Below are 22,900 nucleotides of genomic sequence, written 5' to 3' on the forward strand. Positions count from 1 at the left end.
AAGTTTCAGGTGTTCATCTTTGGAAATCAACATGCTAAGACACCATCTTAAATTTCACGTTCACAAGCTAATAGAAAGTTAAGGGATTATATTAAGTATAATCTGTAATCATATATTCTATACCATAGGTTATATCACTCTCCACAGTTGGAATAAGCTCTACCTGAATGTGCAAAATTCGTTACTTACCTTAGTGTCTCCTCAGAAGGCAAGTATTATATCTTACATGAATTTGCACTTGACATATTATCATGCAATTTATTAGTTATTTTGTATTCTGGGTGAAGACTAACAGTCTTTCTTCTAGTGTTTTTTTTTTTTTATTCACTTTCATCACCCCTTATAATATCTGGCCCACTGCTCTAATTGCAGTGACTTTCAAGAAATGCCGTTGATTCTGAAACTGGAACTTCTCAAACATAAGTAAAATTTCCAGATCTTACCATTCAAGATGATTTTCCACAAATGCAGACATGGGGCTGATCTGCACTGTGTAAGTATCATTTGCAGAGTACTCAAAGAGTCCATAGTAAGGGTTGAATAGCTCCTGAGACAAAAGGAAGAAGAACTCTCGAGATGGACCGCTGTAGTCCAGGCTGCAGAGAAACAGAAACCCAGGAAGCTCATTACAAACGCAAGGAGGTGGTGGTGATCATGGTGTTGGGGTGAGGGTCTAACTTTGTCCAGGTGTTAGTGTGTTCTTTCAGAGTTATCCTGGGGAATGCAGAGAGCAGTCTAAACTTGTTAAAGTGGAACCCAATGAGTTTCAATCAATTTTCTCTAGAAAATGAAGATGTAGTAATTGGTTTGGGAATGTTCTTACTCAGTTGTGTATGAATGAACTTTTATGCCACTAGTCCTTGACTTTTTTGTTTTATAATACCTGTTAGATAAAATCTACAGCTGGTCCATTTAAAACAAGGACTCGGTTGGGGGGAGGCACAAAAGAACTTCTTATATAGCAGTGCCGGTGTGCATGCTTTTTTTGTGCATTATGTGTGAACTTCCAAGTTTATTCTGATATGCCTTCCTTAGTGGGCTTGCTCTCCACAGTGGAGATACTTTGCTGTTGAATTTACAGGAAAATTTGGTATTTAGTTACTTAGAAGTTTCTATCACCTGACAAAGCAAAGAGCTGGTATTTTAGGACTATATATACTATAATTTTGGCTTACACTTTACTTTGATCATGTAACCACAAGTGTTTGAAGGACTTGAAATCTAAAACTTGGCAATACCTGGAGAGAAAGACATCCTGAAAGGACATGATCAGAATCATCTTGGGACTAAGAGCTACCCTGCTATTTCTTGAGAAAAATCACTCATGATATGGGGGCTCTGGTTTACTCACATTGGTGTAGTATTTGCAAAAACAGTTAGTGTCTCACCCCTCCTCTCCAACAAAGGTGATGTAGAGCTTATTTCGCTGGAGTTCTTTCCGGGAATAGGCCATCACCTGATTGAAGGTTCCCTCCAACAAGTGGTCCCGGCGGATGACAAGTCTGAGGAGAAGAAGTTGTGGGTGGTTTTGAGTGGTGGCTCTGAAGCTCCAATGTTGGAGATTGGTTTAGATGAGCTGTGAGTGCCCAAGGTTATCATCTCACTCTCTAGTCTCTCCGAAGAGAGGAAACGGCAAGGTGCAAGTTCTGTCAGTTTAGTAATGGACTCAGTCAAACACTCTTTAAAACACTGGGTCTACAAGGACAAGATGTACACTATAGGGCCTCCCCTGGTGGCGCAGTGGTTGAGCGCTGGGCTGCAAAGCTGCTCGCAGCCTCTGCAGTGCCAGTTTGATTCCTGCTCGCCGGGTGAGGGTCCCACATGACGCACAGACCTCCCCTGCCATGCCCACTGCTCCCCTCAGCAGTGTACTTCATCAGTCTGCCGGTTCTGTTCCCCGCTCTGACTCTGGTGAATCCTCTCACCTTCCCGCACTTCTGACTGTATCCAGTGCTTGTATAAATAAATAAATAAATCTTTTTTTTTTTTAAAGATGTACACTATAGAAGCACAATTATAAAAATTAGATTCTTTCCATCACATTGGACTAGTTTTAAGATTCTTTTTGGTTAATTCAAAAAGAATGATTTAAGTTTGATTCCCGAGTTTGGATTTGCAAGATGAAAATAATAAACTCAGAAGGGAAAAACACTTTTTACTTAGACTTCACCACAAAGTTACAGAGTACATGAATTTGATACATTAAAATTTTCCCCAAAAAATCTATAAGGAAATGTATGATTTTTTATTTAGCTTGAGATTCTTTGCTTTCTGAATAGGTCTACCATTGATTTTGTATGTGCCTCTGAAATATGCTATTTCTTGTCTCTCCTTCCTTTTTTTCTTTCCTTCTGTTTTCCTTGCAATTTCCTAACTTCATTTTTAAAAGATTTATTTTATTTACTTATGCGTACAAGAGCTGAGGTGTAGGCTAGATGTGCGGCAGGAGGTGGGGTGAGAGGATTCACCAGAGACAGAGTGGGGAGCAGAACAGACAGATCTACTGAAATACACTGCTGAGGGGAGTAGGGGGCAAAACAGAAGTCTACTGCACCATATGTGGGTTAGCTCCCTGGCAGGGGATGGAACTCTTGCTGCAGTGGCTGGTGATAGCTTGACAGTGCTGGGACTTTAACCCCTGCACCACCAGGGAGGTCCTTAACTTAATTTTTTGTTCTTTTCAACTTCCGAACTTTCCCCCTTCCTCCTGCTTATAAAAATAACTGTTACCACACCATAGTATTCAATCTCCAAAGATTATTACAAAGGAAAACAGAGAAGAGCATAGACAAATCTACTATTTGAATCCAGTTGCAAGCACAGGATAACTCACTTAATTTTTCCTGGACCCTGACCAAATCCCTTGGCTTCCAATTTTCGATAGAAATTGCGGAGCTTGGCCTCAAAGTCTCTTCGGTAGGGTGAAGGTGCTCTTGCACTGGCTCTCTGTAAACCTGCAAAGAGAAGCATGCAGGCTGATTGTGATCACTTTTAATCAAATAATATGTGCAGGGCAATAGTAGAGGAAAGGCCAACCAGAGGGTCATTCCTATGTCTTCATATTGTATTTCTCCAAGAAACTTCCTTTGATTTCTATCACTCTTTCAGTTACTTATATAATAAACAGAAATAACAAAGAGAAAAATGAATTCTGGTGACATTTGTGTTTTCCATCTCAGTTATTTCAGGTTGTATTTCTTTTGCACATTTTTCCTTGGCTTACTTTTATTTAAGTGATTTAAAACAATATAAATCAAATTAAATAGTTCTTGTAAGATGCTATATTATGAGAAATGCTGTAACTACAAAGAGGCAATAAGGATAATAAGATATGTGCTTGCTGTACTTCCTTATCTATATTGATGCTAATATATGCACATCTGTTCAGTAAGGCTCAGAACATTTATAAATTTATATTAGATTATCTTGTAAATAATAATAATTACAATAATAATAATATAATAGAGGAGAGTTTTTTTAAAGCATGTAGGGTGCTTTGTGAATACTTTATTATCTTTGTATATCTTTTAATGAGAAAGGAATGAAAAACATAACATTCCCCTCCAAGTTTTACAGAAGGCCAGAATCATGATCATCCCTTTCAATAACTATATTCAAAGAATTGAATTTACAATCTAGAGAACACTGATATCAATAAACTCACAGAAATGAGAATATAATTATAAGTTGAGATGATTGTCATTCATAAGGGAAGGGATTCAGTTTTTGAAATCATAGAACACTCTGACCAAGTTCATGAAAGTTTCCTTTGGGGAATATCTGAAGAATACAAAGGCATAAATTAGATTGAGTGAGTCAGGGAAGACTTTCATTTAACTAAGGAAGAGATAAACTAAAAAAAAAAAAAGTAATCTAAATAGAGTACAACTGTACTACAGCAGGATGTAAATGATGTCTAGAATACAGGGTGTGATTACCAGAGTGCTACAAATTAAGGTTTGAGAGGCAAGCAAGAGACAAATCAAATAGGATAAAGAACATAAGCACAATACAATGTAACTTAAGTTATGAAAACAAGGTTTTCTTAGTGCTTTTTGTTTGTTTTTCACAGAGAGAGAAAAAACTAGAGAGGATTAGAATATATTTAGAATCTAAATTGGATTAGGACATTTTCAGTGGAGATGAGGAGTGAATAGAGATGTGTTTAGGAGGCAATGATTCGGACATAGGTAGTAAGGGAGAGTTGGGTTACAGGGAGAGGTGGACTGTGGTGACATTCATTGAAATGAGCAACACGGAACAAGAATAAATTTTGGACTGAGATCATAGCCTTTGTCTTTAATGGCCATAGCTCTGAATGTTTGCAGAGATAAATAGTTTTAGAGATAAGAGAAAAAACCTGGAGCTGAGTTTTAAGGATGGTAGGAAATTAAGGATGAGTTGGCAAAGGTAGCCAAAGAAATAAATGAAATGCATACTATGCTGCATTTCTGAATGCTGAAAAACCACTGGATTGGGTGTCAAGAGGTCATGTTAAATTTTGTTAGCAGCAGCACCTCTGTTGCACAGGGAGTATTAATATCTTTGTTAGGTTTATAGGATGGTAACATAATTTGAGAAAAGTCTAATGGCTTTAATTTTCTTGATGAAGGAAGAAAGGATATAATTTGCTAGGAGGAAAACACAGGAGTTAGAGGTTTGAGGAGGTGTGTAAATGTTTCAAAAAGCAGTAGAAAAGAGAGTGATTTTACCAAAGAAATGTGGTAGAATTTTCTTTGGGGTAATTAAAGATTCAAGTGAGGTGATAGACAACTAATTTATAATAAGTAATCTGCTCTACCAGGTGAATTTGCCTGACTACACATGCAGAGAAGCAGATCTTGAGTTTTATCTAGGGGTGGATTTCTACAAAAGAAATGGAGAGGATCAGGAAAGTTTAGGGCACTGGCAAGGATATTCCTGAAATGATCAACCACACCTCAAACTGGAATAGTGAAAGACTACCAGAAAGGAAAGGGTGCGGAGATTGGTGCATGAACTGGAGATTCTGGTGAAGGCAAAGGATAATATTAAGGGGAGTGGTAAAGTAAGCATGTTGGATGGGAAATGGATGTTTGACAATTGATTTTAGAGATGACAACAGGGCAAGAAGGTGAATGTGAGAATATTCATTCAATAGAAAAGCAAGAGGTGTGAACAGGTGTCCTTGTGTATGCAGAAGTCTTCTGCAATGACAGAGAGACTTAGAAAGGAAAGGGGCACTATTAAACAGATGTCACAGTCTTTGAGAATGATCAAGAATGTGGTGGATGATAGCAACTGGGGGGAAATACATCTGATTGTTGTAAGCAAAGGAGCTTGGAGGCCACCAGCCTTTGAGGCCACCTTTGGCACTGCAGTACTTGAAGTATTAGGGAACAAAATAGCCATCACTTGAAGTGGTTTTTTTTTTTTAGTGAAATGTCAGGTTTCACAATACAGGTAGAACTAGTATATAAGTCTGTATTTGTACAAGTATAATTTTCAGTCCAGGAGACTGAAGTGTACTTTTATAACATGACAAATGGCCTACCACTATTCCAATAGTCATCCTATGCATTTTTCTAATAATTTCTGCTTTACAACGTACTTTGGAACCTTGATTCACTCTTCCTGTAAACTTAGGTTAATTTCATAAAGGTATAGAAAAATGGAAATTGTGAAATTTAACTTCAAAATATCTGGCTTATGTAATTTGGAACCTCATGTTCAAAGCTAGGAGAAGAAAAACTTTGAGAAAATGAATTGCTGATTGCTTGGATTCATGGCATCAGTAATACCTGTATCCTATTACAAGGACAATTGATTCCTTTTATAAAAGTTAACCAAGTAATTCTTATTTAGCAAAAACTATTTGCAACATATATCTTACATAGAATTATGTTACAATAACACTCTACTTCCAAAAGCTTTGTCCAAAAATAGAAGCACATCATTAGACTGACATAATCTCTGCAACAAAATGGCAATTCAGTATGCAGACTGCAGACCAACACTTCCTCTAAGTGGAAGGCTCTGTGTCCCAGAAGTAACTGGTGTGCACTGGAAACTTGATTGTCCTGAAAGAGAGAAACCTCCTGGTCCTCCTTTTCCCAGACTGTGGACTCTCAATTACATCGCATTTTAGAGGTTGCATGCGTTGGACAGTTCCTTAACAACCCCCTTGGTACACTTATTTGGAGGAAGTACCAAGGAGATACTGACTTAAAAGTAGATTTCAACAAATAGTTAAATTACCTTTACGAGACAATTCTAAATAAAATGATGTAGAAGAGCCAAACTTAGAGATATTTTAGTTTTAGAGACCTATGGCAGTATTGAGCGATACTGAGAGAGACAATGCTTCTGAGGACAGAACATATTGCTAAATTGTGTTTCTTTTCTGAATTTCCCCATTGGCTTCCAAGTGGAAGTGTCATGCCCTCCCACCATTAGGATTACATACCTGAGGGTGGGCACCTGCATTTGTTACATTGTTATTAAGTTGTGTTGTTTACTTCTGTGGACCATGACTGCAGTATTGAGATATGAGAGAAAGAGAGAGAGAGAGAGCCAGGGAGAGAACAGCCAGAGAAGCTCGGCTCCTCAGCCCCCCTGCCTATCATGTACTTGCTTGCTACACTACATGTAAAAGCTCAATAAAAGCTTGAGAAAACCACCGAGGGCTCCAGGCCTCTCCTTTACCCTGCTCTGCTTGAATCATAAACAACCAGATCTAAAACAATGTGATAATACAATCCAAAAATATGGGACAACTCCCCAATATCTGGATGGATCCCATTTAGGGTGTAGATTTGACTTAAACTAATTATCTTGATGAACTTAGCAAATAGTATCTTCTTTTTGCACTGAACAGATCATTGGGGATGGAAAATACCTACCAACCAAGTAAATTAATTCTAAAAGAAAGAAAACTTTAGGGGAACAATTTCACCATATGAGAAAACTCTTTGGCATTTTCATGGAACATATGAGGCCCCCAATAGACAGATTATAACATTGAAAAGTAACCAAAATTGGCATTTAATAACATTTTGAGTCATAAGTCTGAATGTTTCAGAAAGGAAGACCCTTTATGAGGTAAGACCCTTTATGAGGTAAGACCCTTTGGAATGCTTGGACAGTACATTTGGAAAATACTTGCAATCTCAAGAAGGAGTAGGCAGACTGAAAATATATTTGTAAAGGACCAAATAGTAAATATTTTAGGCTTTTGACCATATGGTCTCCATTGTTTCTACTCCACACTCATGTTACAGTGTGATAGTTGCCATAGAAAATATGTAAACAAATAAGTGTGGCTGTGTTCAAATAAAATTTCATTTATGGACACTTTATACAATGTGCTTTTGATAAGAAAAATGAGAGGTGAGAAGGGAGAGAAGACAAACAACGCTCCTTGTCCACCTTCATCTGGCGTAAACACATTTGGCTACTCACAGGAGATATACTGCCAGATACTCCAGTTACCTGGGGAGCTCTGAGGTGATGAACAGGGAGAACAGCGGGGAGAGAAACTGTACCCTGGGTGGAAGGCAGCTTGCAATGGGACATAAGACATAATCTCCTCTTCAAAGAGACTGCAAAATGGAAAAAAAAAAAATAAAGAAGTTGGTTCTCTGTCCATGAGAGAGAATTCATGAATTCTCACAAGAAAACAGAAACACTTAGATCCAGCTGTGACACTAAAAGGATTGGCGCATCCCACCTTGCAAATATACTTGTTAATATTTTGACAGTGTAGGACTTCTCCCTTTAGGTACGGTCACTGTAGCTATCCCACCATCAAAGCAACTGTAGTTCTCCACCATAGTCCATTGTGCCATTTGCCACCCACTATTTTCATCCCACCCCCTTGGGATGCCTCAGTATAGTCAGCTTTCAAGGGTTGGCTTTAATGTTTGCCTTTATCTGACTCTTTGATTTCTGTCTTCCACATGTAAGTGACAACAGTTGGTATTATCTTTCTCCTTCTGGCTTATTTCTGTTAGCATAATCCCTTCCAGCTCCATACAGGTTGCTGCAAATGGCATGAGTTTATCTTTTTTGATAACTGGGTAGTATTCTGTGTTTGGAAAACCAAATTTTCTTGTCTAAGCATCTGCTTTTGGGAATTTAGTTTGTTTCCATATTTTGGCTACTGAAAACAGTGCTGCAATAAATATAGGGATGCAGATTTCCTTTCAAATTTATGTTTTCCTTGGTATCCTTGGGTAGCTACCTAAGAATGGAAATGCTAGATCATATGACAGATCCATTTTCAATCTTTTGAGGAACTTCCATATTACTTTCCATAGGGGCTTGACCAGTCTATGTTGTCAACAACAGTCTCCACACCCTTACCAGAACTTGTTGTTTCTGGTCTTTTTAATATGGATAATTCTCACTGGTGTGGTTTTGATTTGCATTTTGCTGATGATTTATTTATTATTAAAGATTTATCTATGTATACAAGAACTGGGGTACAGGCCAGAGGTGTGGGGGGTGAGAGGACCCATCAGAGACAGAGTGGGAAACAGTACAGGCAGATTGACTGAAATATTTTCCTGTGCATTTTGGCATTCTGTTTGTCTTTGTGGAAGTATCTACTTAGCTTTTCTATCTGTCGTTGGGGTTTCTTGTTTCCTTTTTGTTGAATTGCATGAGTTCTTTGTATATCTTTGAACTCTTTCTCTTTTCAGAGGTATGTTGGCAAATATTTTCTGCTATTTGGCAGAGTACTTCTTCATTTTGGTAATCTCTTTTGCTGTGCAGAAGCTTTTTAGTTTGATGTAGTCCCAGGTGTTCATATTCTCCTTTATTTTCTTTACTGTTAGGGATGAATCCACAAAGATAGCTCCAAAGCTTATGCCATGAAGTGTTTTGCCTATGTTTTCTTTTTATTTATTTATTTATTTATTTATTTATTTATTTATTTATTTATTTATTTATTTATTTATTTATACAAGCACTGGGTACAGTCATAAGTGTGGGAGGGTAAGAGAATTCACCAGAGCCAGAGCAGGGAGCAGAATAGGCAGACGGGCGAAGTACACTGCTGAGGGGAGCAGTGGGCGGCAGGAGAGGTCTGTGCGCCATGTGGAATCCTTGCCCGGTGGCCAGGGATCGAACCTGCGCTGCAGAGGCTGTGGGCAGGTTCGCAATCCAGTGCTCAACCGCTCCGCCACCGGGGAGGCCCTGCCTGTTTTCTTGTATGTATTTTATAGTTTTGGCTCTCGCATCCAAGTTCTTTATCAATTTTGAGATTTTTTTTTTTGTGTATGGTGTAAGCTAGTGATCTACTTTCATTTTTTTTGCATGTGGTAGTCCAGTTTTTCCAGCACCATTTATTGAAGAGGCATTTCTCGTTTCAATGTATATTTCTTGCTTTTTTGTCATAGATTATCTGTCCATATATGAGTGTTTTTACTTATTTATTTATTTTTAAAGATTTATCTATGCATACAAGAACTGGGGTACAGGCCAGAGGTGTGGGGGGGTGAGAGGACCCATCAGAGACAGAGTGGGAAACAGTACAGGCAGACTGACTGAAATACAGTGCTGAGGGGAGCAGCGCACCAGTCAGGAGAGGTCTGCTGCACCATGTGGGTAGCTCCCTGGCCAGCCAGGGATTGAACTTGTGCTGCAGTGGCTGCGGATAGCTTCACAGGTTGTGTCTTAAGCACCAGGGATGCCCTGAGTGGTTTTATTTTTGGACTCTTGGTCTGTGTGTCTTTTGTTATGCTATCTTTTTTTTTTAAAGATTTATTTTATTTTATTTTTCATTTATACAAGAACTGGGGTACAGGCCAGATGCGCAGGAGGGTGAGAGGATTTACCAGAGACAGAGCAGGGAACAGAACAGGCAGACTGACAAAATACACTGCTGAGGGGAGCAGCAGACGAGACAGGAGAGGTCTGCTTGCCATGTGGGTTCCTCCCAGGCTGACAGGGACTGAACCAGCACTGCAAAGGCTGCGCTCAACTGCCTGCACCACCAGGGAGGCCCCAGTACTATGCTATCTTAATTATTATGGCTTTATAGTATAATAATGAAGTCTGGACATCTCCCCCTTTTTTGTCATGAGTGCTTGTAGGGTAAATGGTTTTTCAGGCATTTCTGCCCTCCCATCATTAGGATTTCCCTGCCTATTGGGACACCTACAGTTGTTACTTTGTTACTTTGCTGACTTGTTTACTTCTGTGGGCCATGGGAGGAGTATTGAGATAGTCACTGAGAGAAGCAGAAACAGGAAAGAGGCAAGAGACAGAGAGGCAGGAGAGAGAAGGAGTGAAAGAAGGCCAGAGAAGCCCAGAGTGAAAGCTTGCCTGGGGCCTAGGGGCCTGCTGGCCTCCTGGCCCCCGGGAACCCCTGAGTGCCGTGTACCTGGTTGCTGCAATGCATATAAAGCTCAATAAAAGCACTTTGCTGAACTGTTTACCGTTTTAATTAGTCTTTCATGGAGTCTTTTGGGTTCTTATGTCTGTTGTCATATCCCTTGCAAAAAATGATAACTTTATTTCTTTCCCAATTTGGATTCATTTTTTATCTTTTTCTTGCCTAATATATGCTGAATAGTACTGGTGAGAGTGGACATTTGTCCTATTTCTGGATCCTAGTGGAAAGGCTTTCAATTTTTCACCACTGAGAATGATGCTAGCTGTGGGTTTGTCATATATGCTTTTATTATGCTAAAATAGTCTCCATTTATCCCAATATTTCAAGGGTTTTCACCATTAATGGATACTGAACCTTATAAAATGCTTTCTTGGCATCTATTTACATGATCGTAAGGGTTTTATCTTCTTTTCTTGATGTGGTGAATTACATTGGCTTATTGTCAGATGTGTGTCCCTGGTATAGATCCCACTTGATCATGATGTATAATGCATTAATGGATTTGGCCTGCTAGTATTTTATTGAGGATTTTTGCGTTTGTATTCATTAGGGATATTGGTCTAGAATTTTCTTTTGTGTGTGTTGTTTTTGGTTTTGGTATTAGTGTAAGGTTGGACTCATAAATATGTTTGGAAGAAATTCTTTCTCAATTTTCAGAAAGTCTGATCAGGTTCAGTATTAGTCTGTCTTTGAAAGTTTAGTAGACCTCTCTTGTAAAGTCATCTCCTCCTAGACTTTTAAATTTTTTGAGTTTTGATTACTGTTTCAATTTCATTGTTGTGATTGGTTTGTTTGGGATTTCTATTTCTTCTATTTTCAGTCTTGGATGTTTGTACAATGCTAAGAATTTGTCCATCTCATGTAGATTGTTGAACTTGTTTGCTTATAAATATTTGTAGTAATTTTTTTATCCTTTGAATTTCTGCAGTGTCTTTGTTAACTTCTCCTTCATTTTTCTTCCTTTCTTCTTGAGAACAGAAAAGGCAGATTTGTTGAAAAACATTGCTAAGTGAAATCAGCAGGTAAGAAAGGAGAGGTCTGCTGCACCTCCTCTTTCATTTTTGATCCTATTTATTTGAGTTTCTTTCTTTTTTTCTTATTGAGCCTAGCTAGAAGTTTGTATATTTTGTTCATTTTTTTTTCAACGAACCAACTTTTGATTTCATTGACCTTTCTGATTTTTTGAAACCTATTTCACTTATTTGTCACAATATTCACTACTTCCTTACTTCTACTGCCTTTTGGATTCTTTTTATTTCTTTTTAAAGATTTATTTATTTATTGATTGATTGATTTATACATACATGCATATAAGCACCGGGTACAGTCAGAAGCGCGGGAGGGTGAGAGAATTCACCAGAGCCAGAGCGGGAGCAGAGCAGGCAGAAGGACAAAAGTACACTGCACTGCTGAGGGGAGCAGCAGGCGGCAGGAGAGGTCTGCGCACCATGTGGGACTCTCCTCTGGTGGCCAGGGAGCAGCCGGGGATCAAACCAACACTGCAGAGGCTGCGGGCAGCTTCGCAACCCAGCGCTCAACCGCTGCGCCACCGGGGAGGCCGCCTTTTGGATTCTTTTGTTCTTTTTTTTTTCTATTTTCTTGAGATTAGAAACAAGGTTATTTATCTGGCTTCTTCCTAAGTTTCTTAATGTGGGAATGTATTGCTATATACTTCCCTTTTAGTAGTGCTTTTGCTGTGTCTTATACATTCTGAAATGTTATGTCCTCATAATCATTTGTCTCAAGATATTTTTTAAATTTCTTCTTTGATTTACTCATTAACCCAGTGATTGTTCAGTAGTATTTTTCAGTCTGCATGTATTAGTGCATTTCTTTGTTTTCTTTTTGTAGTTGATTTGTAATTCAGTAACTTTATGGCCAAGAAGATATAAGGTATAATTTCAACTTCATGAATTTGTTGATATTTCTCTTGTGGCCTGATATAGGGTCTGTCCTGGATAGTGACACATATGAGCTTGATAATAAGTATGTTTTGTTATTTTGTGGGTGAAAATGTCCTAGAGATATCCTTTAGGTACATAAGTTCTAATTCTTTGTTTAAAGCTATTATGTACCTATTTTCTTTTTATTTATTCATTTGTCCATTGGTGAAAGTGGGGTGTTGATATCTCCTACCAAAAATGTGTTTTTTTCCGATGTTGGTTTTCTGAGTTGATAGTAGATACCTAATAGATTTTGGGACTCCATCACTTGGTAAGTATATGTTGATGAATGTAATGTCCTCCTGATGTATTTTTCCCTTAGCCAATATCTTTCACCCTATGTTGTTACCATTTTTAACTGAAAATCTATTTTGTCTGATATAAATATGGCTGTCCCTGTTTTCCTTTGGGTTTCATTAATTTCTCATATTGTTTTTCAACTCTTTACCTTGAGTTTATTTTTGTATTTGGAGCTCAATTTTGTCTACTGGAAACAGCAGAAGCTTGTATTCTGTTTGCTAATCCAACCAGATATTTTATTTCTAATTGGTGAATGTGTCTGTGGATATTTGGAGAGATTATTATTATATGACATTCTGTTGCTGCCATATTATCTTTAGTTTTGTGGTTATATCTCTTTCTTTTTTAGACCTTTTCGTGTTTTTCTATCTTGCTTAGATACCAGAGTTCCTTTCAATATTTCCTGGAGGGGTGGATCTAATTTTTGCAAACTCCTTTATTATTTCTTTGTCTGAGTAGGCCTTTATATATCCCTCATATTTAAAGTAGAGCCTTGCAACATAAGGCATTCTTAGTTAGCAATTTTTAGCTCTAAGTTTTCTCCAGTAGAATATTTTCTATTCTCTCCTTGCCCTCAATGTTTTTTTTTCTGAGAAGTCCAATGTTAACCTGATCTGGGTTCCTTTATAGGTTATTTGTTTTTTTCAATATGCCCACTGTGATAGACTTTCTTCGAGTTGAACTCTTGAAGTTGCACCACTATATGTCTTGGTGTTGGTCTCATTTTGTTTAGGTTCCTTGGTTTTGTTTTAGCTTTCTTGATTTGTGTATTTATTTACTTTTGCAAGTTTGGGGTTTTTCCCCCAATAATTTCTTTAAATATGCTCCCTATTCCTTTTGTTCTCTCTTCCCCTACTGGGATGCCCATTATTCTTATATTATCTTTCCTCATGGTGTCAGATAGTTCATGAAGTGTTTCTTCCTCTCTTTATTATTTCTTTTGAACCCTATGATTTTTTATTAATTTTTAAATTTTTTTAAATCCTTGTTCATTTTTAAACAATATTTGTTTTCCCCAACACCCCACAGGTGTAGTCCCCATAGAGTTTCCTTTACCAATGCACCTGTGCACCATCACTTCAGTTCCCTATTCTCCTCCCTCCCTCCCTCTAATTCCTCTCCTTCCTCCTCCCCTGCAGTATGTCTCTGATTTATAATTGTCTGTTTATGCTGTTGTGTTTTGTACTGTTATTATTTTTTTATACTGATGTCTTATTGGGTTCCCCTATATTCCTGCTATAAGTGAAACCATCCAATATTTTTCTTTTTCCTTCTGGCTTATTTCACTGAGCATAACACCTTCTAACTCCATCCACATTGCTGTGAATGGCATGCTTTTATCTTTCATAATTGCTGAATAATATTCCATTGTGTTTATATACCACATCTTGATCCAGTGATCTATTTTTGGGCATTTGGGTTGTTTCCAGGTCTTACCTATTGTAAATAATGCTGCAATAAACATAGGGGTACAGGCAGTTTTTTGAATCAATGTTTTTGTGTCCTTTGGGTAGTTCCCTACGAGTGGAATCACTGGGTCATATGGTAGCTCCATTTTTAGTAGACGGAGGAACCTCCAGACAGCTTTCCATAGTGGTTGGAGCAGTTTGCACTCCCACCAGCAAAGTAGGAGTGTTCCTTTTTCACCACATCCTCACCAACATTTGTTGTTGCTTGTTTTTTTGATATTTGCCATTCTTACTGTTGTAACGTGGTATCTCAATGTGGTTTTGATTTCAATTTCCGTGTTTGTAAGGGATGTTGACATTTATTCATATGCCTGTTGGCCATTTGCATTTCATCTTTGGAGAAATGTCTTTTAAGTTCTACTCATTTCTTGGCTGGATTGTTTATTTTGTTTTGTTCAGTCATGTGAGTTCTAAGTATATCTTTGTGATCAGTCCCTTATCAGTTGAATGGAGTGCAAAGATTTTTTCCCAATCAGTGGGCTATCTCTCTGTTTTGGTTACTGTCTCCTTTGCTGTACAGAAGCTTTTCAGTTTGATGTAATCCCATGTGTTTATCTTTTTTTAAAATTTTTTATAATAAATTTTATTTTTAAATTCCCCATACAATTGCAAGCACATTATTTTGACCCTAATCCCTCCCCTCCATGCCCCCCCCCCCCGTAGAGTGTCTCTGGTTCATAGTTGTTTGTTGATTTTGATTTTTACTTTCTCATAGTTATTCATTTTCCTGATCCCTTATTTAAGTTTTCTAGATTCCTGCTATGAGTGAGACCATCCGGTATTTTTCTTTTTCTTCCTGGCCTATTTCGCTGAGCATGATCCCTTCCAGCGCCATCCATGCTTCTGCAAATTGCATGTGTTTATCTTTTTTGAATGCTGAGTAATATTCCATGGTGTATATGTACCACATCTTCTTGATCCAGTCATCTACTTTTGGGCATTTGGGTTGTTTCCAAAGATTAGCTATTGTAAACAGTGGTGCTATAAACATAGGGGTGCAGGTGCTCTTTGGAATGGATGTTTCTGTATCCTTTGGGTAAATACCTAGGAGTAGAATTGCTGGATCATATGGAAGCTCTATGTTTAGTAGGTCCAGAAATCTCCACACAGCTCTCCATAGTGGTTGGACAAGTTTGCACTCCCACCAACAGTGGAGGAGAGTTCCTTTTTCTCCACAACCTAGCCAACATTTGTTGTTGCTAGTATTTTTAATATGTGCCATTCTCACTGGTGTAAGATGGTATCTCATGGTAGTTTTGATTTGCATTTCTCTGATTACAAGTGATGTTGAACATTTTTTCATATGCCTGTTGGCCATTTGCATTTCCTCTTCAGAGAGTTTTCTTTTCAGCTCTTCTGCCCATTTTTTGACTGGATTATTTTCTTTGTTGTTGTTGAGTCTCATCAGCTCTTTGGAGATTTTTGCATCAGTCCTTTATCATTAGTGTTGTATGCAAAAATGTTCTCCCAGTCGATGGGGTTTCTCTTTGTTTTTGTTTTTGTCTCTTTTGCTGTGCAGAAGCTCTTTAATTTGATGTAGTCCCAGCTGTTTATCTTTGCCTTCACTATCACTGCTTTGGGTGATGTGTCTGCAAAGATGTCTTTGATGTGCATATCATGTAGTGTTTCGCCTATATTTCCTTCTATGTATTTTATGGTTTCAGGTCTTATGTCTAGTTCTTTAATCCATTTTGAGTTGGTTTTTGTGCATGGTGTTAGGTAGTGGTTAAGCTTCATTCTTTTGCATGTTGCGACCCATTTTTCCCAGCACCATTTATTGAACAAACTTTCTTTGCTCCAATGCATATTCTTTGCTCCTCTGTCAAAGATTAGTTGACCATAAATCTGTGGGTTTATTTCTGGATTTTCTATTTGATTCCATTGGTCTGTGTGTCTGTTCTTGTTCCAATATCATGCAGTTTTGATGATTATGGCTTTGTAGTATAGTTTGAAGTCAGGGCATGTGATGCCTCCATTCCCTTCTTTTTTTTTCAGGAGAGCTTTGGCTATTTGGGGTATTTGATGATTCCATATGAATTTCATCAATAATTGTTCTATTTCTTTGAAGAATGACATTGAAATTTTTATTGGAATAGCATTCAATCTGTATATTGCTTTTGGTAGGATGGCCATATTAATAATGTTTATTCTTCCAATCCATGAGCAGGGGATGACTTTCCATTTCTTTATGTCTTCTTCTATTTCTTTTAATAGTGTTTTATAGTTTACTTTGTATAGGTCGTTTACCTCTTTTTTTAGATTTATTCCCAAGTATTTGATTTTTTTTGTTTCAATAATAAAAGGGATTTTTTTTTTATTTCTTCTTCTTCAGATATATTGTTTGTGTATAGGAAGGCTACTGACTTTTGCGTGTTGATTTTGTATCCTGCCACTTTACTGAACTGATTGATGAGTTGAATTAGTTTTTCTGTGGAGTTTTTGGGCTTCTCTATGTATATTATCATATCATCTGAAAATAGTGATAGTTTGACTTCTTCTTTTCATATTTGGATTCCTTGTATGTCTTTCTCTTGTCTTATTGCTCTGGCTAGCGCTTCCAGTATTATATTGAAAAGCAGTGGTGAGAGTGGACATCCTTGTCTTGTTCCACATCTTAATGGAAATGCTTTCAGCTTTTCACCATTGAGAATGATACTGGCTGTTGGCTTGCCATATATGGCCTACATGATGTTGAGGTATGTTCCTTGTATCCCAAGAATTTCAAGGGCTTTTATCATGAATGGGTGTTGCACCTTGTTGAAAGCTTTCTCAGCATCTATTGATATTATCATATGGTTTTTATAATTCTTTTTGTTGATGTTTTGGATAACATTGATTGATTTTTGGATGTTGAACCATACTTGTGTCCCTGGCATGAATCCTACTTGGTCGTGGTAAATTATCTTATGGATACTGTTGGATTCTGATATCTAAAATTTTATTGAGGATTTTTGCATCAGTGTTCATTAGGGAGATTGGCCTGTAGTTTTCCTTTTTTGTGTTGTCCTTATTCGGTTTTGGTATTAGTGTAATGTTGGCTTCATAGAATGTGTTTGGTATTGTCTCTTCCTTCTCAATTTTTTGGAAGAGTTTGTGAAGGACAGGCACTAATTCATTTCTGAATGTTTGGTAGAATTTATTTGTAAATCCATCAGGTCCTGGGCTTTTGTTTTTGGGGAGGTTTTGATTACCATTTCAATTTTGCTGCTTGTAATTGGTCTGTTTAGGTGATCTATTTCTTCTTTATCTAGCTTTGGTTGATTGTAGAGTTGTAGGAATTTGTCCATCTCCTCTAGATTGTTGAACTTATTTCTATATAACTGTTCATAGTAGTTACTGATTATTCTTTTGATATCTGCTGTGTCCGTTGTGATTTCTCCTCTTTCATTTATGATCCTGTTTATTTGTGCTTTCTCCCTTTTTTCCTTTGTGAGCCTGGCTAGGGGTTTGTCTATTTTATTTATTTTTTTGACGAACCAGCTCTAGGTTTCATTGATCTTTTGGATTGTTTTTATAGTTTCAATTTCATTTATTTCTGCTTTGGTTTTTATTATTTCTTTTCTTATACTGGTTTTGGGGTTTTTTGTTGTTCTTTTTCTAGATCTTTGAGCTTCAATACTAGGTTGTTTCTTTGAGTTCTTCCTTGTTTCTTGATGTTAGCCTCTATTGCTATATATTTTCCTCTTTTTACTGCTTTTGCTGCATCCCATACATTTAGAAAATTGGCATCCTCCTTGTCATTCAATTCAAAGAATTTTTTAATTTCTTCTTTGATCTCCTCTTTAGTCCAGTGGTCTTCCAGTAGTGTGGGTTTCAATCTCCATGAGGTAGGAGAGAACCTTGCCTTATTTTTTATGATTTATTTCTAGTTTGATGCCTTTATGGTCAGAAAAGATGGTTGGTATCATTTCAATCTTAGCGTATCTACTGATGTTTGTCTTATGTCCCAGTATGTGATCGATCCTGGAGAATGATCCGTGTGTGCTTGAGAAAAACGTGTACTCAGATTTTTTGGGGTTTAGTGTTCTATAGATGTCTGTTAAGCCCAAGCACTCTATATCCTTATTTAGAGCTTTAGTGTCTTTACTTATTTTTTGTCTCGTTGATCTATCCATTGTTGATAGTGGTGTGTTCAATCTCCCACTACGTATGTGTTTTCTCTGATGTCTGTTTTCAAAGATGACAATAATTGTCTGATATATTTTGGTGCTCCTTCGTTTGGTGAATATATGTTAATGAGTGTCATTTGTTCTTGAAGTATTGTCCCCTTGATCATAATGTAGTGACTGTTGGGGTCTCTTTTTGTCTTTTTGAGTTTGAAATCTCTTTTATCTGATATAAGTATAGCTGTTCCTGCTTTCTTTTTTGGTCCATTTGCTTGTAGGATTGTTTTCCATCCTTTAACTTTGAGTCTATTTTTATCTTTTGTAGCTAAATGTGTTTCCTGGAGACCTCAAAGGCTGGGTTTTGTTTCTCAATTCAGCCTGTTACTCTGTGTCTTTTTACTGAAGAGTTTAGTCCATTTACATTTAGAGTTAATATTGATATGTTAGCATCTGTATTTGCCATTGTGTTTGTCTTTCCTTTGATTTTATTTATTTATTCTTTTAATAACTTTTTTTTGGCCTTTTTTTGTTGTTATTCATCCCTCTGAGGTCCTGGCTTTAGGACTCCTTGTAGTATTTTTTGGAGTGGGGGTTTAGTCGTAATGAAATTCCAGAGTTTCTGTTTGTCTGGGAAGGTCCTTATTTCTTCATAGAGGAAGGAGAGCTTTGCGGGATAGAGTATTCTTGGTTGGCATCTGTTTTCTTGGAGTCTGTTGACTATGTCCCTCCACTCTCTCCTTGCCCGTAGTGTTTCTTCAGAGAAGTCTGATGTCGGTCTGATTGGTTTTCCTTTGAACGTTATCTGTTTCTTCCCTCTTATCAGCTTCATTATTTTTTCCTTGTCTTGGATTCTTGGGTGCTTTACTATTGAGTGTCTTGCTGTATTTTTCCTTCCTTGTGGAAGTTTGGTTTTCTTCTTGCTTCTTGTATATCAATTTTCAGCTCCTTCTTCACATTTGGGAAGTTCTCTTCAATCATTTCCTTGGATATTTTCTCTGTTCCTACATCTTTCTCCTCTCCTTCTGGGATTTCTATAACTCTTATATTTCCTTTCCTCATGGAGTCAGATAGTTCCCGAAGTCTTTCTTCAGTCTTTTTGCTTCATACTTCTCTTTCCTTTTCTGTTTTGGATCTTTTTATTTCTGTGTCTTCAAGAGTACTTATTCTTTCTTCCATTTCCTCTATTCTGCTTTCATTGCTTTTCCCAGAGTTCTTTAGTTCCTCCATTAATTCTTCGATCTCCTGCATTTCTTTTACTTTTCTCTTTATGGACTCAATTTCATTCTTCTGATCATCGATTATTTTTCCCTTATCATTGTTTTCCTTTATGACTTCTGTCAGTTTTTTAATCATAGCAATTTTAAATTCTCTTTCTGGAAGGCTCGGAAGTTCTTCCAAGTTACTGTCATTGCATTCTGGTGGTTTTCTTTTTGTGGTGTGCCTTTTTCCTGAGAAGTTGTTGGGTTGCAGTTAGTTTTTCTACTCCCTACTGCCTGTTTTCTAATTTTCCATATGCCTTGGGACAGTGTGTTGCTGATATGGGCTGGCATCTTTTTGGTGTACTCTTTGTGGGGTTTGGGAACTGTTGGTCTAAATGAGGCAGTGGTACTTTGAGTATGTTAATTGTCGCTGTCCCAGAATATTTCCTCCTTCTGTGTTTAATTACAAAGGTGTGTCTTGAAGTCCCACAAACTTCCCTGGAGGTGGGGAAGCTGGATTGCACTCTGGGTTCCAAATCACTGAATCCCTCTCTGGTTTCCAACTTCCTGCCAGGCAGGACCAGGCTTGTGGTGTCCTTCAGCTCATGTCTGACTGCATAGAGAACCTTTCCCTCTGGTTCCACAGGGAGTCTTCTGTAAGTTTCAAGCAGTCTTTATTGAAGAAAGGTCCCTGTTCTAAAGTGGCTATGCAGATACGCATTCTCCTGCATGCCCGGTCTGCCCCAGTGGTGGGTGCCTGCTCCCCTCTGGGCTTGGACTGCTGGCCAGAAGGTGCCTGGCATGGATGAAATTCCCAGCTCACCTCTGTTTCCTCCAGGAGACTTCTGCAGGTTTCAAGCAGTTTTTACTAAAGAAAGTTCCCTGTTCTAAAATGGCAATGTGGTGACGCACTCTCCTGCGCACCCGGTCTGCCCCTGGGGTGGGTGCCTGCTCCCCTCTGGGCTTGGACTGCTGGCCAGAAGGGGCCGGCGTGGGTGAACTTCCCAGCTCACCTTTGGCTCCTCTGGGAGCCTTCTGCCGGTTTCAAGCAGCCATTACTGAAGAAAGGTCCCTGTTCTAAAAATGGCGATGCAGGGATGCACTCCCCTGTGTGCCCAGTCTCTCAAGGAGTCTTTATTGAAGAAAGGTCCCTATTCTAAAATGGCAATTCGGAGACAGGCACACTCTCCTGCACTCTGGATCTTCCCGGCCGTGGGTGCCCACTCCCCCTCTGGGCTCGGACTGCTGGTCAGAAGGGGCCTGGCTTGAGCGAAATTCGCAGGTCACCTCTGACTCCTCTGGGAGCCTTCTGCAGGTTTCAAGCAGTCTTTACTGAAGAAAGGTCCCTATTCTATGGGGTGTTGGTGATTTTTTTTCTGGTCACTAGGTGGCGCCAGAGATCTCTCCTAGTGTCCTTGGGGAGCTGTTTTTTTTTACCCCGTGGGACTGGGGAACAGAGTAGGAGTGATGGGGAAAGCCTCAACGGCTTTGGGGTGCTGTGTCTGCCTTGTGCCCCACCGTCATGGGGAACCATGTCCCGAATTTCGTGCCCCGGGTCTCAGTTCCAAAGCCCGCAAGTCCAGGATGCGGGCTGTAGCCCAGTTCAGTATTCGCAGAAATGGCGCCTTTTGCACCCTGTTCCCATGTCCGGGTGCCTGGTTTCTGATTACTCAGTGAGGGACATTCACCTCAGTGAGGGCCCCCACGCATCTCCCCGCAAGCATAGGTCGCAGGCACGGGGACCTGGGCAGCCGTGATCCGTTTATCCTTTTCAAGCACTCCGCTTTTCCACACAAGCTTACCGGCTGGCCTGGGGCTGTTTGTAGGTCTCCAGAAGCCTTTGATTTTCTCTAATGTCACCTGGAGCCACTCACCCACCTCCGCAGTGAATCCTGCAGGGTTCTCCACAGCTCCAGTTCACGGGGTGTGGTGGCTAAAATAGTTCCTTTCCACTCACAGACCCGCTTGATGCATAGATTGTTTTTGTTGGGTGTTTTAGTTTTTTGTTTTTTCCTCCTTTCTGTTGGTCAGAGAGTGCTGACTTTGTGGATGGGGGAGGGTAGCCCATGTGTTTATCTTTTCCTTGACTTTCTTTGCTTTGGGTAATGAGTCTTTAAAGATGTTATTGCAATGAATGTCTTTAAGTGTTTTACCTATATTTTCTTCTATATATTTTATGGTTTCAGGTCCTATGTCCAGTTCTCTTATCCATTTTGAGTTGATTTTTGTGCATGGTGAGAAGTAGTGGTCTAGTTTCATTTTTTTGTATGTGGTGGTCCAGTTTTCCCAGCACCATTTATTGAAAAAACTGTCCATATTCCATTGTATATTCTTTGCTCCTTTGTCAAAGATAAGTTGTCCCTGTAAGTGTGGTTTTATTTCTGTGCTCTCTATTTGGTTCCATTGGTCTGTGTGTCTGTTTTTGTTCCAATATGAAACTGTTTTAATCATTATGGCTTTGTAGTTTAGCTTGAAGTTTGGAAGTGTGATACCTCCTTTCTCCTTTTTTTTCATCTGTAGGGCTTTGGATATTTGTGGTTTTTTTTTTTGTGGTTCCATATGAATTTCATCAGTATTTGTTCTATTTCTTTGAAGAATGTCATTGAGATTTTTACTGGAATAGTGTTGAATCTGTAAAGTGCTTTTGGTAGGATGGACTTTTAATAATGTTAATTCTTCCAATCCATGAGCAAGGGATGTCTTTCCATATCTTTATGTGTTTTCTATTTTTTTTAACAGTGTTTTATAATTTTCTTTGTATATGTCTTTTACCTCTTTTGCTAGGTTTATTCCCAAGTATTTGATTTTTTTTGTTTCAATTATAATAGGGATGGTTTTCTTGATTTCTTCTTCTTCAGACTGATTGTGTATAGGAAGGCTACTGATTTTTGTGTGTTGATTTTGTATCCTGCTACTTTACTGAACAAATCGATTATTTCAAGTAGTTTTTCTCTGGAGTTTTTAGGGTTCTCTACATATATTTCATATTGTCTGCAAATAGTGATAGTTTTACTTCTTCTTTCCCTTTTGGATTCCTTGTATGTCTTTCTCTTGTCTTATTTCCTGACTAGGACCTCCAGTATTATATTGAAGAGCAGACGTTAGAGAAGATATCCTTGTCTTGTTCCTGATCTTAGAGGAAAGGCCTTCAGCTTTTCTCCACTGAAAATAATATTGGCAGTGGGCTCGCTGTATATGGCTTTTATCATGTTAAGGTATGTTCCTTCTATCCTGAGACTTTCAAGGGCCTTCTTCATAAATGGATGTTAGACTTTGTCAAATGCTTTCTCAGCATCTATTGATAGGATTATATGGCTTTTATTTTTCTTTTTGTTGATGTGTTGGATTACACTGATCAATTTTCATATGCTGAGCCATCCTTATGCCTCTGGGGTGAATCCACTTGATCGTGGTGTATTATCCCTTTGATGCATTGTTGGATTCTGTTGGAAAGGATTTTGTTGAGGATTTTTGCATCAGTGTTTATTAGGAAGATTGGCCTGCA

At 38.4% G+C, this 22,900-nt stretch overlaps 1 protein-coding gene across 1 annotated transcript in view; it reads right to left on the reverse strand.

Moving 5' to 3' along the window:
* HECW1 (HECT, C2 and WW domain containing E3 ubiquitin protein ligase 1) overlaps positions 1 to 22,900 on the reverse strand; it is a 397,437-nt gene that overhangs the window by 47,186 nt on the left and 327,351 nt on the right. Inside the window, exons 19-22 of the mRNA XM_084230415.1 lie at positions 7,471 to 7,580; positions 2,834 to 2,954; positions 1,389 to 1,502; positions 444 to 596 (exon numbers count right to left, since the gene is read on the reverse strand). Coding sequence (XP_084086541.1) covers positions 444 to 596; positions 1,389 to 1,502; positions 2,834 to 2,954; positions 7,471 to 7,580 — 498 coding nt within the window. The remainder of the gene's footprint in view (positions 1 to 443; positions 597 to 1,388; positions 1,503 to 2,833; positions 2,955 to 7,470; positions 7,581 to 22,900) is intronic.

Source organism: Talpa europaea (genome assembly GCF_964194135.1).
Source record: "Talpa europaea genome assembly, chromosome: 3".
NCBI classification, from domain to species: Eukaryota; Metazoa; Chordata; class Mammalia; order Eulipotyphla; family Talpidae; genus Talpa; species Talpa europaea.